Here is a 25,706-nt window from a genome sequence, read left to right on the forward strand (position 1 = left end):
GCAAGAGAAATTGACTTTGGAGAGAGAATTCATATTACAATGAAAAAGGCCAGAAAAAAGCTTTAAAATTAATTGGGCTAATGTTTGCAGCCCTGTTGGTTCATTAGAATTTTAAAAAAACCAGAGACATTAATGATCAAAAAGCTATAAACTAGATAGCAAACTTGTTGGATTCTCTGACTGGGTGTTGTTATTAAAGCAAAGACTTGCATTTTCAGAAATGTCGAATACGTAACAGTAATTTCAGAATTAAAACAAACTTTTTTCACTGCTCGAGATTTTATGTATGGATGTAAGGCTGCTAGCAGAAGACCAGAGGTGGAAGGGGGTCCTTGCTGACAGTGTAATGACATTGTCATTCATGTGCTGGCATTACGCCCTATGTGACTGGATGTGATGTCAGCATGTCACTGTTTAACCATAGAGTTTTGTTAGAGTGACCCTGGAAATACACTGATGTCACTTCTGGTTGCACAGGGAGTGAAGTACATCAGATCTCCTGCCACCAGCAGGAACCTGGCAACCCTAAAGATGAAGGATTGTTGGGGACCGGGCCCCCCAAAATAGTGGTTGGGCCCTGGTAGTAGAATTCAAAATGGGGCTATTCACTATAAACATATATTAACGTGGAAAACAATGAATGGAGGTCTTATAGTCTTGTATGCCTCTTGATTACTTTTTCAATTGTGATGTTTTGGATGCAAAACTCAGTTTATCGGGAAAAGTCTATTTGTTACTTTCATGTATCAAATGTGTCTGTTGTGTTTGATACAGGTACAATTGTGGTTCTATCCTCCCTCACCCATATCTGGCATTTGTCAAAGGGTACTAGAATTCAAAATACAAGTCTCTTACTGAGAGGGAAGGGGGGGAAGACAAAAACACTGAAGCATTTTTTAAAGGAATATTTAATGACACAAACCTGAAGTACCTTCAGGTGAGCGTGGTTATAAAATATGTATCAAAACATTCAATTAGACAGCACCTTCTTAACAAATTCATTCATTTCATTGGAAGAACAGAATAGGACAATATACAAAGTAAGGACTTAAATTTACAGCAACACAGACATAATACTATTTACATTAAAAATGTACAGACTCCTACCTGGAAGGTTTGGGGGGGGGGGGAGGCTGAAACTAAACAAGCACCATTATTTACACAAGTTCACACAACTTGCCACCACCCGCGCACTGTTAAGAGACCAACATCTGTCTCTGAAGAAAACAATCTGGGAAATTACATCTACTTTTGGTTGTAATAATAAAGTTTTACCACACAGTGGCAGCTTTTGCACAATCAAGGAACTGTGAGTCTTAGTTGACTGAGAAACCAAAACTTAACATAAAAGAATACAAACGAACCCCACACCTTCCATTACAGCGGATCTTTTTTCTGTACAGGTTAACTCACAGGAAGATGATACTCAACATCAAGTCGCAAAACTGAAAGTGATATTTTGAAGCTCCATTCTTCATCTTCAGGTCTCCTGGGTTATGTAATACAGGATCTGTCCGCACGACTGTTAAGAATCTAATACATTGAGCCCATTTGTCATACTGTGCATATTGGAAATACACACAGAGATTAATTAAGAAAAAGAAGCCCAAATTCTGGCTTGGGGAATTGACTCTTCAACTTAAATCTGATCTCTTCTCTCTCCCTAAGAATTATAAACCCAATTCAATCATTAGAAAGAATACAGTCATATCATTTCCCGTATAAATTTCAAAACAAGGATGAAAATGTTGTGATGAAAAAGCAAGCTTTAAGATTATTCCAAATTTTGCCTGTTTGTCCCACAGCTTGAATAGTTTAATCTGAGTGCCCCTCCATCCTAGAAGCTTTACAGTTTTCCAAATACATATTCTATGTATGTTCTTATAGCTTCTACCAGCTCAAATGGAACAAAAGTCCATTTGGAAATACCTGTTTTAAACACCTGTTTCAAACAACTTAAGGTGATATCTACCTTAGCCAGAAGATATTTAAGTTGGCAACAGTGTAGTAATACAATAGTCAATTGTATTTCTATTGTTTAGAAACTTGGCAGATAGATGAAAAAATCCACACTTTCTATATGTTTAGAAGTTCATATGGGAAGTGAAATATTTCAATTCCCCATGAAACAATGTCCAAACTTGCTTTGGGTAGAAATTGGGATATTAGTTTGCATCGTAAAAACCTGCTCAGAAATAAGCAATCACATCTCAAATGAGGAACGGCAATAGCAGTTAAGATACAAATATCTATGTATTAAAATGACCTAGAAAGTGTAGTAATTTTTATTTGAGGGGTATTACATGCACTAGATTCAAGCCCTGATTAGAGAGCCATTTTTAACAATAATTGTAGCCATTTCAATGATGTTAAACTGGCCAGATCTCTAAAAGTCTATTGGAATAGTTTTATATTTTTATGCATAGGTGGCCAGAGAGATGGATAACTAAAATTCAAGAGATTCCCACAGTTAAGATTTCCATCTGGAATAATGCATGAATAGGTTTTTGTCTGCATGTTCCTTCTTCCTTTTAAATTCTTCCAGCTCCTCTTTGCGATTTCCCCCCTCCCCTCCATTCCAGGTTGGAATTTATGGTATGTTAGAAGACATAATGCCCTCCTAATTTTGACAAGAGGCAAGGCTTCTAAGCACCAATCTATACATTACTCAGAATATGGTGCCAGAATTCTGAATAGACTGCAGGGCATGGATCATATTCTTGAGTGCTTCCCTATGGGACTTCTTGAATGTATTAAAATAAGCAGATCCAGGAAGAGCATTTATCTAACACCTGGGTTTACTACACCTGGGATGAAGCATTCAAAAATATGACTCTTGTTCCTCCAGAATCACAGTCCAGACTTCTATCTTCAACATAATATATAGAATTTGCCAAACTCACAGTAAAAAAATAATAATAAAGAGTTTGAAAATCTCAATCACAACACTCAACTAGTAATTTTGTTCCCTGGCAAATGATAGATACATATACACCCACACGCAAAAAACACATTGACTTGTATCACAATATTGCTTAGAAAAGAAATCCCACGCCCACCAATTCATCTGCTATAGATTCAGGAAATGAAAGTGCATCTTCTTAACATCTGGATGCTTAAGCCAATACATCTGGCTAAAGGTGACAAAAGCTATATCCTCCGTATAAATATTACTGTGCTAGACATTAACCTCTTAGAATAAGGTGGTTTGGAAGTACAATGAAGGTTAGGTTCATGTGGATCATCACAGTGGCAAAAAGCTTGGAAGTCCAAGTTTAAAAAAAAAGAGCATTTTTTTTAAAAGTCAGACATGCTCAGTTTCATTGGCTTAATTTAGATAACAACAGCTGTACCGGCTGAAACACTTGCGTCAAGCACGCTCAGGAAAGACAATACGTGGAATACGTTGTTATAAATAAAACAGTTCATTTCAGGACACAGTGAGCAACAACAAAAGATATCAGCAACAAAAGAAAATCAGATTATTACTTTAAATCCGCCACATTCAGCTTCTCACCAAAAGACAAGTTTAATATGGGAATTGCTTTGTTATAGCTGACTTGCTCAACAAGTGCAACATTTGACAAAGAGGTTTCAATTAAAAAAAACAAACCCTGAACCCTTATTCATGATCCAAGCAAAACAAACATTATTCTAGAATATATATCCCCTCTGGAAGTGATAGTGTGGACCCACTGGAATTGTTTTCCCTTATTGGGCATAGTAAAGCAAGGCAAATGATAAATCTCTATTTCAGAGTTCTCCACTAAATGATGCAACATTTGTTTTAAAAAAATACACATACAAGACTGGTCCCAGCCCAGCCCAGCCCAGCCCAGCCCCAGGCACGTCTTTTCCTACCCCCTACCAAAGCAGTACAAGTTTTCATGATTTAAAACGTACAAGGGTTCTCAGTAATACTATTTAAAATATATGATGTTTTGGAATGGAAATGAATTTATCCTTTAAGTCCATGGAAGAAACGAATGACAAAAGTTTTCAAGGGGAAAAAATGCAACTGAGCAATCAATGCTTGGCAGGAAGAACTAATTAAAAACCTGAAAAAGTCTATATGGTATGACCAGCAGCTCTGGCACAACTGGATGAGAATTGTCTGTGCTTTAATGTCCAAAGCTCAATGTCTCTTTTTGGCTACTTCTCACACGTCGTAACGGCCCACCTGTTTCCGGGTAGCTCCACAAACATCCTGCTGTAGCCTTCACACCTGTTATATTCACAACTTTGTCTGATACTATGGCACAGAAGACCAGTAGCCAACACCAAAAGTCAGCAGCCAACACAAGCACTTGGCCAGGACGTAGCTTTTGCTAGGATTGCTGTGTGAGGCGCCTAAAGTGAGGTAACACTTGGTTTTCGGGAAGATAGAGGGCAAGTTCCAAAGCAACAAGTACCGTAAATTCAAATCCGATGAGCTCTCGTCTGTTGAATCTGAACCTCTCTTCCAACTTCTGTAACAAGAAGAAAAAAAAAAGACTTAACACTAGGCAGCAAAGATTATGAAATTGTTCTTGATACTGACTGTACTACTCTCACACTGTAATCCACCGTGAGTCTGAGAGCCAGGCTACAAATGACACCTGACACAGGTTGGACACTTGTCAGTTTACCTCAAGTTTTGATGGGAAATGTATGCTTCCTGGTCTTATAGCTTGGCTCTCCATTTAATTAAAGTTTAGAGAAGCCCCCCCCCCAAACACAGCGGAGGGCAAGAGCCCAATGCCTGCACTCCCCTCCCAACTGCATGTTCTCCCTCCCATAGACTGCTGCTCTGTAAACTTCTGTAAGCTGCAAGACCAGGATGCCTACATTTCCCATCAAAACTTGAGGGAAGCTGACAAGTGTCCAACTTGTGTCAGGCGTCACTTGTAGATTGGCTCTCAGTGAGAAAGGGGGATCATAAATGACATAAATAAAAAAATAAATAGAATGGCTGGCAGCTTTCTGATTAAATCATTAAATTTGTTCCGTCAGATAATTTTGTTTATGAACAGCAGACTCTTGAACAAACGAACGAACGAACACACACACACACACAAGTGCCTTATAATGAATAATAATAATAACATTTGATTTATATACTGCCCTTCAGGACAACTTAATGCTCACTCAGAGTGGTTTACAAAGTATGTCATTATTATCCCCACAACAAAACACCCTGTGAGGTGGGTGGGGCTGAGAGAGCTCCAGAGAGCCGTGACTAGCCCACAGTCACCCAGTTGGCTTCAAGTGGAGGAGTGGTGGAATCAAGTGGTGGAATCATACCATCAGTCCATCAAGGTCAGTATTGTCCACTCACTGGAAGTGGCTTTCCACGGCTCTCTAAAGTAGAGGACTTTTCACTTCACCTACTGCCTACTCCTTTTAACTGGAAATGCTGGGGATTGAACCTGAGACCTTAAGCAGAGGCTCTTCCACTGAGCTACAGCCTCTCCTCAAGATAGCATGCGTAGGTTTTCTGGGAAGTCTGCTTTCAAGCGACTGACCAGTCTCAAACCCACTTAGCTTCAGCAAGTTCCAATCACACCCTAGGATTCAAGAGTTTGTGATACAAGGTCAAAGGTGGCCATTTTTATCCCACCATTCTCTCCTCCTGCATTGTGTCCTCACAACTGTGATGTAGCTGCAGATGGCAGTGCAACAAAGTCCAGGGTCAAGCAGTGAACTTCACAGCTGAGGGGTGGGGGTTTGAACCTAGGTCTCCCTTGTCCTTGTCCGACATCTGAACCACTACACAGTAATTCCATTCCACCCCCAAACTGGTCAAAACCCCATCCTTCTAGAACATGTTCTTCAACCTTTCCAGACCCAGGACTCTTCACCCTTTAACTCCCAGGTAGCAGCAGAGATGATGTGAGCTGCAAGCATATGACATCGGAAGTGGCAGAGTCACATGACAGGAAAAGGAGGAGCTACACAGTCTTTGTATAGACCAGGGCTAAAAAGGAATCTACTGCTGAGTGCTCTTGCACGGTTGTGTGTGCAAAGGGAGGCAGAAGGTGTACCATGCTTGGTCCTTAGCAGCAGGTACTTCTAATAAAGAACAAGCATGGTAGTTTTACTGGGACTCATGACCCAGCAGGTGGGACCTTGCAGTATACCTGAGGGCTCTGAGCCATGCGCTGACCCGTTCTAGAACAGGGCTCCCCCAACATAGTGCCCATGGGCGCCATGGTGCCCGCCGACACCTTTCCTGGCATCCATTAAGGGTTTTTAGAAAGTGGGTGAGGCCAGGTGAGCTTCTGCCCAGCTGGGCTTATGACTGGCCACTGGAGATTTGATTGGCAATGCAGATGTTTAAAATGTTGTTTTATTAGCAGTCGCCACCGCAGCATGAGGATCTTCACGATGTGGCTGAAGGTAAGCTGCAGCAGCCATTTTGTGGCTGGCTCCACCTCCTGCGGGAGTCACTCTGTGGCAGCCATTTTGTGGCTGCACCCACCATATTGTGTCAGAATTCCCAAGGTGCCTGCAGACTCAAAAAGGCTGGGGATCTCTCTTTTAGAATGACTGAAAAAGACGTTATCCCCAATCCACACACACAAACAGTAGAGTTTGTTGATGTTGCTGATGAGGAGCTTCAAGGTTGCTCAGCTGATCTGAACATACAAAAAGTGTTACAAGAAAAGGAGATCCAACTTTTGTTTGCCCTTACAAATCCTTATACTTTTTTGGGAAATGATTGCACGTGTGACGTAACTTCTTCTATAATAGGATGAAAGACCTGTGTGGATTCAATATTGAAGTGGTGCTTGTATGGTTTGCAGTAGGGCTGTGCACCTGAAAACAATCCAAAGTAATGCAAAATTTGGGTATTTGGGTATTTAAACTGCTTTGGTATGTTCCATAAAGATCCGGGAATCTTTACGGAGCACACTGAAGCTTAAAGCAGCACTTTTCTTGCCATTTGCAAATGGCAAGAAAAGTGTTGCTTTTGTGCTTCCTGCCGCCCATTTTTACCCGATGGGAGGGGGACGAGGGGGTTGTAGTGAGTCACCCCCTCTATACAAAGCTTTACGAAGCACGTCGGAAAGCTTTGTTTTGGTATTTCTGAATCGGCTCAGCAATACTGGGGTGAATTCAGAAATACCGAATCTACCCGAATTGGAAACCTGAAGTGCACACCCACAGTTTGCAGCACCTTGTCAGTGGTTAACAGATTCATTTCCAATGTCTGGGCTGCAGAAAGGAGTTGATGAGTTGCAAGCAGCACTACGAACGATCATTCTAAAACAACGTACCCCAGAGAAAAGGTAGAAAAGATGCCCCCCTTGAATTGTTAACTCTCCCCATCCCAAGACAGTTATCTAGGGGCAAGAAAACTTGTCAAAGGACTCTCCCTTTGGACTATGCTCAGAGAACTCAGGCTGTTTTTGGCTATAAGCAAGGAGTCCCAGTCCCCAATGCAGGTTGAGTGGCCCTGCTAGTTTCCAAATGAAGGCCAGCTATCTGGCTTGCCCCACAGAGATCTGAAGACAGAGGCTCCCCCCATTGGAAGGCAACCAGTGAAGCTGATGGGAAAAAGGTACAGGACAAACAAAAGGAAACATTTGTTGATTCACTGAATTAATTGTGGAATTCGCTGCCAGTGGAGGTAGTGATGGTCATTAAGCACAGCTGGCTTTAAAGGGATATTAGACAGATTCATAGAGGACAGATCTATCAATGGCTCTAGTAGTCATAGTTAGTTAAAGGAACTTCCATATTGAGAGGCACTAAACCTATGAAAACCAGTGCTAACAGGCAACATTTGGGAATATCTTAGTTTTTATGCCGTTTGTTTGCCTTCTATGCCCTGGTTTGTCATTGGCCCTCCATGACCATTAGTTGCCCACGGTGTGAAAGAGGATACTGGACTAGATGGACCACTGGTCTGATGTTAGAGCAGGGCTCTTCTTATGTTCTTATCTGCAACATGGTCCTGACATCGAAACAGCAGCTTTCAAATTTAGAATGAGAAATACAAAGCTGTGCAACACTCTGGTCTTTTCTCAGCTTTATGGTGAGGGAAGAACACTTTTGTCTAAACGCCCCTAGAATTGCATCTGGAATGTACTCTTGACACGGAATTTCATTAGATGTTTTCATGCAAATGATACGCAAGGATGAAGAACAAGGATGCAAACCTTACATAGAGGTTTAGGAAAAGGTCTGCAAGGTTTTCAGGCACATAAGGAAGTTATTCTGGCTGTACTTACATCAATAAGGTGTTTGACTTCATGTTTCCTGAGATCACTGCTAATCTTGGCTGCAAGGAGAACACAAGCACCAGCACACAGTTTTCGGTTCTGTTTATTGAGCTTGCCTTGGAGAACAAGCTTCTCGAAGTAGACGTAAGCCATGGAGACGGTGACCGGCTCCAGGTTGCATTCCATACTCAGGTTCCGCATCTCTCGCTTTAAACTGCCCGTGGGAGGGAGGAGAGAAAAGACATCTATTTCAAACCCAATTTCCACGGTTCAGGAAGGAGAAATTTAAACTCAGGATTCTTGTTTTTCCTCTTTGTTGGATGGCCTCTTTATTATACAAACACAGTTCATCAGAATGTTTGTAAAGAGATTATATTCCCCTGATAGGTAAAGGTAGTCCCCTGTGCAAGCACCGAGTCATTACTGACCCATGGGGGGACGTTGCATCACGATGTTTTCTTGGCAGACTTTTTATGGGGTGTTTGTCATTGCCTTCCCCAGTCATCTACACTTTACCCCAGGAAACTGGGTACTCATTTTACTGACCTCGGAAGGATGGAAGGCTGAGCCAACCTTGAGCCAGCTATGTGAACCCAGCTTCCACCAGGATCCAACTCAGGTTGTGAGCAAAGCTTGGGCTGCAGTACTGCAGCTTACCACTCTGCGCCACGGGGCTCCTATTCCCCTGGTAAGGAGAAGATTTTTACTTTCATAAGGGATACCTCCACACTCTTCTACTATGATAGGAATATTGCTGACCCAGATCACAACATGATGTGGGTGGACAGGTTACTGGTATGTAAGACACAGAGTATCTCCTTCCTTGGGCTTGGAATAGTTGTGTAGCAGGCCTCAAGGAAAATGTTTTATATTATATTGATTATTAACTAATAAGTGTTATAATATTGTTCTGACAAACTAACATTTAGAAAGATTAAATAAAATCCTTCTTCAAAGTAAAATATAGCTGTGAGGTTGACTCAGCTAGATACTGTTGAAACAGGAAGCCTGTAGCTCGGGAAAAGAGGAAGTTACAGCATTGTGTATCTTAGAATAGACTGCTTGAAAGATAAGACTGATGATTTAGGAGAATTTGTTTGAATTTATGCCACACTCAGAAAAGGTCATGTCTGGGGCAATGATCTTGATGATGGAGCTAGATAATGATAAACAAATTATAACCGTTAGCTAGTGAATGACCACCTTCTGTGACGTAACTGTAAGCTGTGCTATATCAGAGAGGTTGCTTCCTTATACTGGAGCTCAGTTCTTTGTGGCACGAGTCACACTGGGCTCTGCCGGCAATAAACATCATTCCTTCCTGAAGATTCTGTCTAGTCTCAATTCTTGGGAACACGATATCCTGCTACAGTTGCATGTAGGAAGGGAGAACTCACCCATGATTCAGGGTCAGGTTGGGATGGCAATCAGAAGATGCTCTGAGTTTCTAGCAGCACAACAGGGACAGCATTTTGGGTTTTTTTGTTGTTGCAAAAACAGCCAAGCTTATGGGGCCTGGGGAGGAAGACCCCGCAGGCAGAGGGACCATGACCAAGGAGGATTCCACAGGGAAGTTCAGACAGGCCTTATAGAACTGCCCAAGAAGAGGGAAAATGGTCAGTTCTGTCACTTCTTTCCCCTCCAGTTGTGGAGGATTGTGGAGGATAGCACAGGGATCCCCTCAGATACCTGTGCTCAGGATTTACTGTTGAAGTGAAGGCCAGAACAGCAAAAACCAACAGCCCAGATCAACGTGTACATTTATGGATGACTTTGTACATTCAAACGTAACAAATATGTCCATTATTGATAGATCAAGATGGGTAGCCGTGTTAGTTTGTCTGTAAGAGTAGAAAAGAGCAAGAGTCCAGTAGCGCCTATAAGACGAACAAAATTTGTGGTAGGGTATGAGCTTTCGTGAGCCGCAGCTCACTTCTTGAGATGGTATCTGAAGAAGTGAGCTGTGACTCATGAAAGCTCATACTCTACCGCAAATTATGTCCACTATTGAGGTTCACTACTTAGCAAGGTAAGGCTGTATACGGACGGCAAATGGAAGCCCACATAAATCAGGGCCAAATGAGATATTACAATGCGGCTGTCTCCGTCTCTCTCCTCCCGCTCCAGAACTGACTTGTATCGTGTTGTGGTGTCACAAAGGGCTGTGTTGCTTTGTCCAGACAGACAGCCAATGACAATGCAAGGTGAAGAAATCCAGATTGTGACACTATGACCTGAACCAAATTTTACTGAACTTTGGAAGGGTAAACTAGACATGCTCCAGCTTCTTACTGACTTGTAGGTGTTTGCGATAACATACGGTTTAGCTGTTCACATTCTGTGTAGTGCCTAGCATACTAGTGGTGCTGAACTAGGGGTAAACAGGGCTAATTCACATATGCAAATCTATCACTTGGCAAAACTCCCATACCATCACAAATTGTTTTCTAGCACAGTCATTCAACCCATTGCAGCAATTTCTGCTGAAAATCATCATCAGTTCATTAACCAAGAGATATTATTTTCATGTGTGGGAGAGTGCTCAGTTTCTAACAGGCTCCAGCTGCAATCCTATGCGCAAAGAATAAGGCTTAAATTCCACAGAAGTGGCTGCGACCTAGTAATCATACACAAAGCAGTGTATATTTATTCATACACTTACTGTTTAGGACAAGTTTAGGGGCAACTGACTTGTCCAAAGGTGGCTTACAACCACAATGACACTCCCTCCCCCAGGGCTTTTTTTTCTGGGAAAAGAGGTGGTGGAACTCAGTAGGTTGCCCTCGGTGAAAAATGGTCACATGGCTGGTGGCCCCGCCCCCTGATCTCCAGACAGAGGGGAGTTTAGATTGCCCTCCATGCCTGAGTGGTGCGGAGGGCAATCTAAACTCCCCTCTGCCTGGAGATCAGGGGGCGGGGACACCAGCCATGTGACCATTTTCAAGAGGTTCCGGAACTCCGTTCCACCGCGTTCCAACTGAAAAAAAGCCCTGCCCTCCCCAGCCTCAGTCTTTCTTTACCTTCTGATTTTGCTCAGCGTCAGCTTGATGTGAGGAAATTTCTCTTTAAATGTTTCATTCATGTCCTTTTTAAGGTCTGAGGGTTTCACATATTCTATGACTGTAGTCTGAAATAAAAAGAAGAGGGTTTAATTTTTTTTCCCAAAAAAGGCTTTAAAAATTGCTGGTTTGGACAGGAGAAAAATATAACAATCGATTTATATACCACCTTTCAGGACAACTTAACGTTCACTTAGAACAGTTTACAAAGTGTGTTATTATCATTTTCACAACCCTGTGAGGTAGGTGAGGCTGAGAGAGCTCTGAGAGAGCTGTGACTGACCCAAAGTCACCCAGCTGGCTCCAAACGAAGGAGTAGGGAATCAAAGCCGGTTCTCCAAATTAGAGTCCTGCCACTCTACTCCAAACTGGCTCTAAAAAAAGACCAAGGCTACAAAAATACATGAGATGCTAGTTCACAAGGAGGAGCAGAACAGGAAAGTATGCGCAGTCTTGTGTCTCCTCCAGCACTCTAACCTACCCCTATACCAAGCAGCACAACACAGCAAGCCTCCACCGAGTGTTCTTGTTCACACACGCAGCTGGTTGATCGCGCAGCCTGCTTTTGAGCCAGGTTCTGTGTATCACTGTTTTGGTGATTATAACCATGGTACAAGGGTAAGTTTATACACACTTTAAGTGGGCCAAAAATCTGGACGGTAATTCTCTCATCAGCATTCCAAAACGTGGCCTTGGCTGTTAAAAGGGGTGACTTCAGAGCAAGATGACATTCTTGGGCTGGTGTCATGTTATGCTAAGTTTGTTACTCAACACCGACTGCCTTTGTACAGGATTACCATCAAGCCCTCCTGCATCTAGGCCATTGCTGAGGAATCCCACATGAGAAAAGTCTTAATCTTTACGAGGACAGAAGGTTTCCAAAGCTCTCTGGTAATCTCTTAAGCCCGTGATCCTTGGCACTTGGGAGTGCGGCACACAACTGACAGTTTATACACTTCTCTCTTTTTGGCAACACACCCTAAGAAATACCACCAGATTCCCAAGAATATTTTGTGACTACCAGATGTGGCATTGGAGGGAGGCTACACGTCTCAACAGTGTGAGAAGGCGAAGTAACAACTGTTAGCTTGGAAGCAGTATCCTACAGAGGCTACAGCACAAGAGTTGAACCTGGGAAAGAAATCTGAATTTGCGACAAGTTTCCTGCTAGGTCCAAACCAAATGCCATCCAACTCAGTAGCTGATTTTAAAGAGCATCCAGCCAAGCACCCCTGGAGAATGCACAAACCAGATAGGACAGCAATACCCAGTTACTTGGCAGCCACTTCCCACATGCCTTGCTTATTTCCTCAGCTATTTCCTAGCAGCTGGAAATGTTATAGGGCATTTATGTACTTGCTTTAGAGCAACTGACACACATTATCTGTACAACCACCTTGTAAAGGCCATTGAGGATGGGTGGTTTATAAATCCAAGTAATAAATCATAATAATGTAGGATGATTTTAGTAACCCTCTATTTCAGATGTGGGGTTGAGAGATGGTGGCTTGCCCAAGGCCACCGTGGGAATTTGTGGCCAAGGTGGGATCTGAAACAGAGACTTCCAGGTTGACAGATGAATCCTACCTCTTTAGAAAGAAAATCATGCCACCTTTCCAAAGACCTGTTCGCGGCAGCTCACAAAGCAAAACACAATAACCTTATAAAACTCAGCGAGCACACTAGCTTGTAGTGGTATATTGGTTTCATTCTTAGCTATCATCACTAATGACCAAGGACAAACTCGTCTTCAATGAATTTGTTTAATTCCTTTTTTTTTAAAGCCATGTGGGCCCATAGCCACGTCCTCTGGTAATTAGTTATGTCGGTCAGTGACACATCCTAAGAATAGATCCAGAGGAGTTAGCCGTGTTAGTCTGTAGTTGCAAAACAGTAAAGAGTCCAGTAGCACCTTTAAGACTAGCCCACTTTATTGTAACATAAGCTTTCGAGAGCCACAGTTCTCTTTGTCAGATTCATGGAGCATGAGTCAAATGCACGGAGCATCAGTCAAACCCTCAATGAGTTGTCAGGAAATGAAGCCGGACGTTCCTGAACTATTTGGGGACGATCAGGATTAATGCTCACTGCATCCTTTAAAATGTTTCCGAAACGGGGTGTGAGAAGTTCCCTTGCCCTCCTAGCAGGGCCTAGGCTCTGAGAGGGGCAAGGAGTTTGTTGTAGCTTCTCTGACTCCCCAAGCCTGGAAGAGAGGGGAAACCTTTCTTCTTTTGTAGGCCCTGGCAAAGCTATCAGACAATGGCTGATTCCGCACACGTTGGATAATGCACTTTCAATGCACTTTATCAATCCTTTGAGGTGGATCTTTTGTTCCGCACATGAAAAAACCCGTTCCAAATGATCTATAAAGAGGACTGGAAGTGCATTATCCAACGTGTGCGGAATCACTCGATCTGTGCTGGGTTCCAAGGTAGTCTGACTCAAAGTAACAGACTTCTGTAGGAAAATATAGACACTTTACCGAATCCTTTATTATTATTATTATTATTATTATTATTATTATTATTATTATTATTATTATTATTATTATTAATGTCATTTATATTCCACCTTTCTCACTGAGACTCAAGGCAGATTACGTCGTGTGAGATTAGTACAATCAGTAGCAAGGACAAGGGCAGGCATTTCCATACAGTGTCAAGAACATTTCCATAAACAATGTCATGGGGTAAAAGAATATAAGTTTACAAAGATATAGTATTAGCAAGGATCCAGTATGGGGTTGAGGAATTGCTGAAACAGAACATAATCAATTCTAGGACTTACCCTGAATAACATAAAGCACAGGTAGTATATAGGAGTACATATTTAAAGCAACAGATAATATGTAAGGCAGCATAATGGTGAAATCTATCGTTTCAAACTCATTAGAGAAACATCTGGGATTAAGCAATTAATTCAAAGCCAGTTCAAGTCTCAGCAGATCTGAAGCAGTAAAAAAATAAGAAAGCTCCCTGGTCTAGCTAATAGAGATGGTACCTGGAGCTGAGCTGGAAATCCACTCCAAATGTACTGCAGTTAGTTGAGTAGCAACAGAGCATCCAGGTTAGTAGCCATTAGCCTTTGAATGAGATACAGAAGCTGTCCTACTTGGGCATGTGTCCTCGCATGCCCAAGTATGTGTCACCGTTGCTAGCGGGACTGAGCTGTTACTTGTTAAGTTAACCTTGATGGAAGAGGGCCCTGTTGCATCACAAGGGGACACACACCGTGAGCTATCTCCAAAGGTATTATTTCAGGGACGGACGTGTGGATTTACCCCCCACAAAGTAAACTTTTCCTCACTGAAGGAAATATGATGCCAGCATTTGCAGGACTCCAGATTTGTGCCACGGCGCACTGGGCACTACAGAGCTGGACTCTCTTGGTGCCTTACCATGTACGAGGCAAAGATGAGGACCCGCTTGTGCTTCCCACATGGCCACTGGGGGTCATCAAGGAGGTTGGGATTGTACTCCATTAACTCGCCGAGTTCGTTTCCTGCAAGTAGCAAAAAAGAGATACCCATGATCGTTTAGGGGGGAAAAGCATATCAATTCCCCTCTTTTAAGTCTAGAAGTCATTTGCAAATGGGAAGAGGGAAAAGATGACGAAAGAGGTCTTTTTGAGGTGTTTTGGAGATGCAAGAATGGAAAGTTTATTTGGGTTGGAACACACCAGCCAGGTCTAGAGGGACTGAAAAAAACTATACTTGTGCATATCCTTCCTACAGGTCTTGCCCACCCTTCCCCCCACCCCTTGCCCTGTGTCATCTCTTCTGCATTTGGAATTCAGATTGCTAGCTCCTTGGAGAAGAGACCTTCCAGTCTGACTTGCGTCTGTTGCTCTTTTGTAGGGAGGGGGTCTCAGATGCTCCGCTAATGAGTTAGGAACCGTAGACTTCACCACTATTGACTTCACCATTACGTTGTATTGGATTCCTGCTAAGGCTATGTCTTTGTGAACTTGTATCTATTTACCCTATGGCATTGTTTATGGAAATGTTCTTGATATCGACTGCGTTAATCTCACACTGTGTAATCCGCCTTGAGTCTCCGTGAGAAAGGCGGACTATAAATAAAAATACCAACATTTTAAAATGCACACTGATGGCCTTATATTAAACTGGACAGAAAGTCAGCCATAGAAACAACTCCTTTCATGAAACAAGATTCCAGTCCAATAGCGCCTCGGAGAGGAACAAGATTTCCTGGGTCTGACAAAGGGAGCTTTGAGTCTTGAAAGCTTATGCCCTGGAAATCTTGTTGGTCTTGAAGGCGCTGCTGGACCTGAATCTTGGTCTTCTACTGGCTACTCATCTGAAACTGTTTTCATGAAATGGAAAACTGGGGGTCTTTACTACTGCCTGCAACCCAAAACCACAGTTGATGACCCAACCAGGACAGCCCTGAGGGTTTGGACTCATCACAGCATTTGCAAAAAAAAAAAAAAAGAGAGAGAGAGAGTTGGAGGCTGTGCTTTGGGAAGGTGATGGAGGAATCCAATGGAGGAAGATTTCAGGGTAGGACATTTTGAACATTTCTTCTTCCTAAACACATGACTCCATTTCACACAACATAATTGTGTGTGTTATGTGCCGTCAAGTCACCCCCGACCTATGCCGAGTCGACCCTATGAAGGAAAGACCTCCAAAATGTCCTATCATTAACAGACTTGCTCAGATCCTGCAAACTGGAGGATGTGGCTTCTTTTATTGAGTCAAACCATCTCGTTTTAGGTCTTCCTCTTTTCCTACTGCCTTCTACTCTTCCTAGCATTATTGACTTTTCCAGAGAATCTTGTCTTCTCATGATGTGACCAAAGTACGACAGCCTCAATTTTGTCATTTTAGCTTCTAGGGAGGATCCAGGCTTGATTTGGTCTAGTACTCACTTGTCTTTTCGGCTGTCCACGGTATCCACAAAACACTCCTCCATAATTAACCCCATTATAAATAAGCCTGTAGCAAAGCCAAAGCTTAAATACACGTCACCACATTTTCTCACATCCTTCCAATCCCACTGCAGTCACCCCCACATTTGAAAATTTCGCTTACAATCTCCATTAAATTGGGCGAAGGTTGGTGAGGTACCCACACAACTGGACCCCTCCCCTGGCTCTGTGCTTTCACTTGCGCCCCCCTCCCCCGGCAAGGGACTGTGACACAAGGAACTGGTTCCAACAGTGTTGCAGACACATGCAAAGGGGACTGTAATGCTGTTTACCAAAGATGATCAAGTGAGACAGTTACAAAACAACTCTGAAAGTCAATCTGGTTTCATCTGCAGCTATGAGGACTAACAAGCCTTTGTTTTTTACATGCTCAGATGCTATGGAACATAACGCAGTTTGCTCTCTGCATGGCTGTATTCTGAAATGAAAATGAAATCCTGCCCTCAACTTATGGCGACACCTGGTGGGGTTTTCATGGCAAGAGACTAACAGAGGTGGTTTGCCATTTCTTGGCTCTGCAACCCTGGTCTTCGTTGGAGGTCTCCTATTCAATTTCTAACCAAGGCTGACCCTGCTTAGCTTCTGAGATCTGGTGAGACCAGGCTCTCCTGGCCTATCCAGGTCAGGGCTATTATTAATTCTGTAGAGGTTTAATATAAAAAAAATGTTGTGGGTTTTACCAATGCAAGCTCTAAGCCAGCAGGTCTGCCAAGTACATTGGCATTTTTATGTAGCTATCTTAACACTGCAAGATCATAAGGGAAGCCTGCATTCTGACTGGAAATTCAAACTGGGGCTTTCAGAGATATGGGCTTGGGAAAGTGGAGAAAACTAACACTGGTTGGTAACAAAGGTAAAAATAATCATGAAACATCGTCAGTAAATTACTCAGTGCCTTGACTTTAAAGTGGTTGGTGCTTTGCCCAGATTCTCATAAGAAGTGTATTTGGTTTTTGCATTTTAAGGCGTTGCCCCTGTTTTTCAGATAATGCCTCATGTGCAAGTCCTGTGCTTAGTCATGGTTATGAAGACCAAAGAAAGTTCTTTTCTATATTTAGACGTGTCTCAACGTTTTCAAACTCAGCTGCTGGAACTCAGCACCGTAAAGGGCAGATTTGCCTCCTCTGCAACCACACAGAAATGCGATTAAACCGGTAGCGGCTGAGAGAATTTGGATGTCGTTTGCACGCCTGTACTTTTGCAACAGACCTTTGAAAGCTGGCATTTGATGCAGAGTTCTGCCTTCTGAGATTCTCATCTGGCTGTAAAAAACAAACTTCCTAGCCCTTATTGTTGGATAGAAAAGCTTGGACGGAGCATATGGTTAAAAAAAAATCTCAGAAGGTAGACAGTGCGCAGTCCCATACCATGGGCTCTGGAACCATTTATAATTAAAACAGTCAAGCTACATCAAAATTTAGAGCAAGAGATCAACACAGAGACAGTAGAAGAAAGTCCATTTGCTTAACTAAAAATACACAATATTATCAATAACTGACAATTATTGTATTTAGACCCTGCCTTTCTCTCCAGTGGGGACTCCAAAGCATCTTACATTGTTTTCCTCTCCTCCATTTTTGATTTTATCCTCACAACCACCCTGTGAGTTAGGCCAGGCTGAGAGTGTATGACTGATCCAGGGTCACCCCGCAAGTTTCCATAGTATAGAGGGATTTGAACTGTGGCCCACAAAATCCTACTTCAACAATCTTAACCAGTGAACCATGCCAGCTCTTGATTAGTAAACTGATAAATAATCCATAAAGCTTCCACCACCCAGAGACTGGTTATTACATCTCCTTTATTAGGAGGTGGCCCTGACCTGGATAGCCCAGGTGAGCCTGATCTCATCAGATCTCAGAAGCTAAGCAGGGTCAGCCTTGTTTACTAACTGGATGGGAGACCTCCAAGGAAGACCCAAGGTTGCAGAGGCAGGCAATAGCAGACCACCTCTCTTAGTCTCTTACCATGAAACCCCCACCAAGGGTTGCCATAAGTCAGCTATGGCTTTAGGGCACTCTCCACCACCACCACCATTAGGAGGTGGCACATTCCCCAGTGGGGGTGGGGAATCCTCCACCCCTGGCCTCTGCCACCTCTCACTTGGCTGACAGGGGGAGGAAAGGTGCAGGAACATGATGCTGGGGGCGAAGCACACTCCCACGTGCTCAGGAGTGCCCCTGTACATGCTCGTGTCATTCCTGGCATGACGCAGAAATAATGGGTTGTGTTGGGGGATAATTTCATGAAAACCGGCCCCAAATTTAGTGTTTGGGGCTGATTTTCACTCTGTTGGCCCCCAGCGCAACCCATTACTTCTGCATTGTGCTAGGAATGTTGTTGTTGTTGGCACAATGCGGGAGCTTTGCATGCACATGCATTAAGCCCCCCCCACAACTTCCCCCATAGCCCCATCCCCCGGTTTGGCCCCCCAGGGACCTGGCAACCCTAGGCTCCTATGAAGTTTCACAATAAGCAACAAATATCTACAGGAGCTCCCTGCATGGATCATTTTAATGCACTGTCATTGGATTATTGGCAACTGTTCCCATCTATCAACTGTTTGCTGTCTGTAACACATCTTTAAAAGGCCTTTTAGTCCTATCAAAATCTTCACCTGCAATACTTACGTCACCCTTTGTGGTGGAGAGTGCCCTCAAGTCATAGCTGACTTATGGCGACCCGTGGTGGGGTTTTCATGGCAAGAGACTAACAGAGGTGGTTTGCCATTGCCTATTCTAGCATTTCACCTCCTGCTGCAATATACCTTTAAAAAGTAGAATCTTTAAGAGTCATACTTGACCTCTAAAATCTTAGGCTGCTGACCATCCTCGGGTGGAGAGTGCAGTCATGTTATGGTTGACTTACGGCAACCTCTGGTAGGGTTTTCTTTTCTTTTTTTTAATTAAAAATTTTATTTAAAGAAAACAGAGTAAAGTATGAAAAAAACCAGAGTAAAGTAAGCGCATAGTATAAAAGTTATGCAAATTCTAAATTAGACAGTAAATGAAAATTATGCAATCTTATACAACCAATAAGTATATAAAGAGTGCAGATATAAAAGTCTTGGGAATAAAAGCAGTACATTTAAGTTTCTTTAAGCGAATAGACTAATTATTACATACTTGGCTTCCCTGAACTTAGATACATAACATTTCTCCTTCTCTCTTCTTCCCTCCCTCCCTCTAAACTACTATATCAATTAGCTTAACCTAATAAGTTGGGTATGGAAAACTGTTGGGAGTCATCAGATAAGGGAGGGGGGAAAGGATGGGGAAAATGCAATGGGCTGGAAAATGATAATGATTATCATGTTTATGTTTGTTAACCCATCCAATAAAAATTAAAAAAAAAACAATTAGCTTAACCTAAATAATCAAAGAAATCCTTCCATTTTTCCACAAAGTCGGTTATCGGCCTATTTTGTAAGTAGGTGGTTAGTTTGGCCATTGAAGCATATTCACAAACCTTCTCTCTCCACTCTGGGAGACCAGGACAAGCATCGGCTTTCCATTTTCCTGCAAATAATACTCTTGCTGCTGTCACCACATAACGGAAGAGATCTCCTTGTTCTCTGGTAGGGTTTTCATGGAAAGAGACTAACAGAGGTGGTTTGCCATTGTCTACCACTTCAACCCTGGTCTTTGTTGGAGGTCTCCCATCCAATTGCTAACCGAGGCCGACCCTGCTTAGCTTCCAAGAATTGATGAGATTGGGCTCGCCTGGGCTATCCAGGTCAGGGCACTCACCATCTTGCTGTACCATTTTCTAGGGCTGCTGTTCCATGACCCCTACAGCCAACTTCTCCCCACACTTTCCTACTTTTCTTTTCCTCCATTCCTTTGGGTTTTGCTAAAACTTCCCAAATTCCAAAACTAAAAAGAATAAACAATGCAAATAAGATATTTGCACATGTGATTTATTGACATATGTTAGCAACAACGGGAGGAATTGTGATACTGAGAGCTCAGAAGTCACTCCCCTCTCCCTTCCAAGTAGGAAGGAAGCTACCATTGTCCAGCTTATTTACCAACCCCAAATTATTTGGAAACTACAATAAGAAGATCGGCAGGAAGCAATGCTAAAAATTAGAACTGACTCTTAGCTGTCAGGTGGCGGCATCATATAGGGTGAGACTAGAAAATTCTAGCTCCTTGGAGCAGAGATTTGCCTTTTTCTAACTCTATAAAGCATTATGTATCTCAATGTGATTTATTAGTAGCAGAATTAGCACTAACTAGAAAAGGCACCTTGAACCACCACTCAAAGTATGAAAGCCATTCACAATACACTAAAAATGGAATCTGCATTAGTAATTGGTATCCTTGATTTTATGTACAAACCTTCACATTTCTCTATGTGGTTTGTTCCCTCCCTGAAATCTCATGCCCCAAAATATCTAAGAACAGCAGTAAAGTAACAATGTCAAGGTGAGTGCAGGAGGCAGGTTCACTTACCCATATCTGTTGCCGAGGATATCGTTTTGGCAGTCGTCTTGTACCTTGACCCGCCAGCACTCCGCGGAATGCCAGCTCGACACAACGGAATGGCACTATGGATGTCGGTTTTGCGGCCAACAAGAGCATTGGTTGGATACAAGAACTTTGCATAGGACACAACCTGAAAGAGAGAGTTCCAATAACATGGGCAAAGAGGCACCCTTTGACAAAGGGTTTTCAGTGCTCCAGGTAAGCAATTGAAATGGTTAGCAATGGCCTATGTTCATCCACAGACTTCATGACATTGACGTTCCTGCTTAATCATCCTACAGCAACCCACTGTATCCTCTGAAATTTTATTTCTGGCGGTCTGCAGTCCCTCAAAGACAGTATTGGGAGCAGAGTGAGGGTCTCTAGTGGGGGTGGGGATCTCAGAAACATCGTTCCATACGAGGAACTGTATGGTTGGATTCCACAGCTTAGTTTTCCTGCTAGTTCTCAAATGCAGCTCATAACTTGCCAAGGTTTCAAGAACAATTTGGAAACATAAAAAGTTGTATTTACAAGCCACTTCCTTGAAAATCAGATCGGGAAAAGCTTGCCATAAACGGACCTTATGATTGTAATTCAGTTTTTTTCAAAGGTATGGTGGAAGAGAAAGGCAAATAAGAAGAACAGGATGGCATTCCTTTAAGCCGCTCCTGTTCTTCCTTGTAATGCATTCCAGAATATTAAGTTATATTTCGGATCAAGTTAGTGTCAAGGATTCCATTTCATTTCGTGATCTCAAAGCCAGTAAAAGCAAGAAAATGTGACGCTGGACAAATGTGGTAGGAAGTACTGGTTTTCACAGTCAAGAAATGATTTCCCCTCTAAATATTCACTCAGCTAATAGCTAAAGATGCTTCCTTAACGTGCAGATGCTTGCTTGAAAAGGGCACTGATGACTGCAGACTACTAGGTACTCAACACACTGGAGCTTCTCAAGAAGGAGCAGGAGAGAAAGAGTTGGGCAGCTCGACCGTAACCAATAAAAGAGACTGAAGTCAGAGTTTTGCAGCTGGTGGGGAAGAAGAAACTTCCCGGATCTCCAATCGCATGCAGTTTACCTGGGGGGGCGGGATTGTTGTGGGGGCAGCTAGTCCACTTTCGAGACCAGCACTGCATTACGGTGCCTGCATTCTGCCCCATGCTCATTGGTAAGCAGAGACCACTATCATAAGCCCCCCATAGTCGCTCCTTATGAAGGAACCAACGCTATAAAAGGCTTCCCTGGAACTTCTCAGCACCTGGGAAAGTTGGGAGAGAAAGCTAGCATCAGTCTTACTAGAAGATCAAAAGACCTTCCAGATCTTCAAAGAGGAATAGGCTTGGAGAGAATAAATCATGTTAAGATTTCTTCCATGTTTGAAAGAAGAATGTTTTCCCCCCCAGGATGATTCCTTTATTAAGGAGAATGGGCATTTCTGTGTGAGGGAGACTGTACTGTAACCACAGCTTAGAAAGCCTCGTATCTGTGTAGTCAGAACTATGTGCTGTCCCTTTAACAATTGGTCCTCATGGGAATTGTAGTCCCCCCTCCAATATAGAAGTTTATTGTAGGCTTCCTGTGAAGGTGTTAAAAGTTTATGGTCCTCTTCCTCCCTTTGTTCGGACCCTTTTTCCCTCAAGCAAGGATGCAACAGCTATAATGAATTTATTATTCTGGAAACAGCTGAGAAGAACCGCTGGCTTCCAGGTAGCTCAAGTGCAAAAAAAGAGAACAACAAAAAGGAATTTAAAAAGAGGGTCCTTTCCCTTCCGTGCAGTTTCCTAGCTGGAAAAAGTCACCACTGAGGGAAGTGTAAAGGTACCCACTTTTGTTAAAGGCTGCTGAAGAGGGGTTCTTTTTTAATCCGGAAAACGACAAGGAAGGAAGCTTTTAAACATTTTCCTCTCTCTTAACGCCATCCCCCTCCTTAATAAAGCAACTTTGCAAAAGGAGAACAAATAATCTCAAACAAACACGGAAGAAGAATCCTTAACAGGTAGTTGAGCCTTCAGCGGCAGACCACATTCTTGGCATACGTGAGCCCCCCCCGGTTCAGTGCCCAGCATTTCCCCACCCTCATTTATAAGAATGCCCGGGGCAGCTGTAGAGAAAGCTTCTTTTCGGCAAAAAATCTCAGACAGCAGGTGCCAGGCTGAACTGGCAATCTTCAGCAAGGTGGACTAGTGGGCCGACTTGGGTGTCGACACGTGCATACTTCCGCCGTCAACTGTGAATGGCAGGTGTGCGTTTAAATAACCTCATTTCCTCACCGTTTGCATCAACACTCATAATGCCCTGCTATTTCCAACCATAAGCAGAGAAGTGCAATTCAACAACAAGACTCTGCAATGCGTGCACGCCCAGACACACAGAGCTCCTTACCTTGCCATCTGCTCCCACCTCGACGCCTTCCATTCCTAGTACCATTTCGGAAGACACTGAGACGCCACCAGACGGGTGTCTCTGCTTCTGTCCTTCTATTTTCAGTTCACTGTGAAGAGCAAAGTTGGTGAGACAGGAATTAAAGCAGCCGCTTTTTATCCTAGGCTAAACCATCGCAGCAGTTAAAAAAAAAGAAGAAAAACAAAACACAGACAAAACTTTTTAAAAAAGCCACAGTGCTAAGAAGGGCAATTCCCACCACTTCCTTGCTCTATAGATTTGTGCGCGGAAAAAAAAGAAAGAAAAGAAACCCCTCCAGAACCAGCGCAACAGACATCCCCAGTTCTTCCTATTTTAAAAATAATTTATCTCCCAGATGGTACACACATTATTTGTATACGTGAGTGCACACACACAAAACACAACTTCCATCAGCAGTTCCCATGACTGGATGCGTCTATCGAGCACATTACATTAACGGCTTGTAAATCGCAGCCTAGTGCCTTTCGGTTTCTTGGGGAGCACGCAGAGACTTTAGATTTTTAACAGGATATACAGGTATTTTATCCAGCTATGGGAACCCATTTGCAAAGAATCCCCTATACCTAGAAATAGGATCTAGAAACGCCATCCTTGTTCTTTTAAAAAGACAAAAAAGGGAAAGATTTTCTGTTATTTACTAGTCCACGTGGGGTTTTCAGGTCCAGTATGAATTGGACAACTATACACAAATCCGTTTCTTTCTCAACAGTATATCAGCAACCTTGAAATTCGGGGTTCACGACCCTGAATGGAAGCTTTCAGCTCTCAAATCAAAGAGACACCAAACAAGAAATTGTACTGCTTCTTTCTTAAGGAAAAGCTGTGAATGTGTTCAAGTCGTAACTAGACCCATTAAACATGCACCTTCTCCCTCCTCCTCCAAAATATTGGCTAGCTGCTGACAGGAGCACGTATTTATGCAAGTCAGCTGGGATTTCTAGCAGAGGACACTGGAAAGATTGGCTTCGACCAACACCTCTCTCTCTCTCTGCTTCAAGCTCCCCCCTCCCTTAAAGAAATTAATATATTTTTTAAGCAAAGCTATGCTCTTTCAAGTGACCTTACAACTTTCCTATGGCGCTCAAAAGAAGTTTCCCATAGCCTATTTATAGAGCACACATCTGTATGAGGATTTCCATCATGAAAATATCCGCTTCCTTCTTTACTGTGCTAGGCAGGGGGGCTTGACTGACAACACAAACATGTTTTCCTCTGCAAGTTAGGCATTGACAAGATCAGGAATACCGTCATTGGTTTAAGTAGCAGATGTCAGAAGTGGTTTGTAAATGAATCTTTCCTTTGCTGCCCCCTCCTTTTAACATCTCGTTCAAACATGCAGTGGAACAGGGTGGTATAATGTGCTATACTCAGGGGTCATTTCGTAGAAAAAGAGCTGGAGGAACTAATTAGCATAACTCATTAGCATATGCCACACCCTTGACATCACCTATCCTGGCTGTTTTGGATCCAATTCTGGCCATTCAGGGCCGAAACTGGGCCCAAAATGGCAAAAAGGGGCTGAAAATGGCCGAAAAGGGGCCCAAAATGGTCAGGATCGGGCCGCTGCTGAGGAGGAGAGTGATCCACCACCCGTCAGAGGCCAGATCCAGGCTGTTTCAGCCCCAATCCAGGCCAAAACGGGCCCAAAATGGCTGAGAGTCAGGTACCTGTCATGTGACTTCTTTGGGGAACTGCGTTCCTGCGCGTTCCCCCTCGAAATGAGCCCTGGCTATACTACTTCAGACTGCAGGTAAGGCAAGACAGTTTCATTTGGTAGCCATGCTGGTTTGCAGTCAAGCAAGATCCAGGATTTGAAGGTGCTATTGGACCCAGATCTTGCTCAAGTAAGGGAAGAAACTCATTTAAGACTCCTGAAATAATGACTCCCTAAAGTTGTTCCACATCCAGGAGGGAAAAAAGGCTGTAGCCAACCCTACGCATGTGGTGCTAATTTCTTACAAAGCACAACTGTAACTAAAGTGTAATTTTCACCATCACTACTGATGCTCAGAGGAGTTCCAACTTATTCTGGCCCCAATCCTGCTCTAGCTGTACGACAGATGCAAAAACAGTGGTCGCAGATGTACTAAGTCCAATGGAACTTGGACGAGTAATCACTTAGAGAGAGAGACACTGGCGTCAGACACATGCATCTCTGTCTGGAGGGGATGTTTCATGTAGAAGCCTTCTTTCATGCACAACTTCCTTTTGCTGGACGGAAGCAAATGCACTTAAATTCCCATTAGGAATGCTGAACATAGCATAAGGCCAAATGTGTGGGTTCAGATGAGAGAGAGTCAGCATTCAGTTTCACACAAAGTGGCCAGGTAGTTACATCAGCAGGCCTACAAGCCAGGCATGAAAGCCAAAGCTTTCCCCAGTGGTTGCCCTCCCCTGTAATGGTATTCAGTTTACTGCCACTGAATAGGGAGGTTCCTCTCTAGTCCTGTGGCTAGTAGCCATTGATGGACCTCTCCTTCACGAATCCATCTGATCCCCTCTTAAAGCTATCTATGCAAGCGGCCACTCTACGCGCATAGTGAATTCCACCAGTGAATTACTCATTGCACACAGCTTCACTGGGTGACCCTGA

At 43.1% G+C, this 25,706-nt stretch overlaps 1 protein-coding gene across 1 annotated transcript in view; it reads right to left on the bottom strand.

Moving 5' to 3' along the window:
* Window positions 1-907: 907 nt before the first annotated feature.
* Window positions 908-25,706, bottom strand: part of CABLES2 (Cdk5 and Abl enzyme substrate 2) — a 74,909-nt gene continuing 50,110 nt past the window's right edge. Inside the window, 6 exon segments of the mRNA XM_054981796.1 lie at window positions 908-4,469; window positions 8,217-8,421; window positions 11,228-11,334; window positions 14,664-14,767; window positions 20,677-20,839; window positions 23,072-23,180. Coding sequence (XP_054837771.1) covers window positions 4,329-4,469; window positions 8,217-8,421; window positions 11,228-11,334; window positions 14,664-14,767; window positions 20,677-20,839; window positions 23,072-23,180 — 829 coding nt within the window. The 3' untranslated portion in view covers window positions 908-4,328.

Source organism: Eublepharis macularius, chromosome 5, assembly GCF_028583425.1.
Source record: "Eublepharis macularius isolate TG4126 chromosome 5, MPM_Emac_v1.0, whole genome shotgun sequence".
Classification (NCBI taxonomy): domain Eukaryota; kingdom Metazoa; phylum Chordata; class Lepidosauria; order Squamata; family Eublepharidae; genus Eublepharis; species Eublepharis macularius.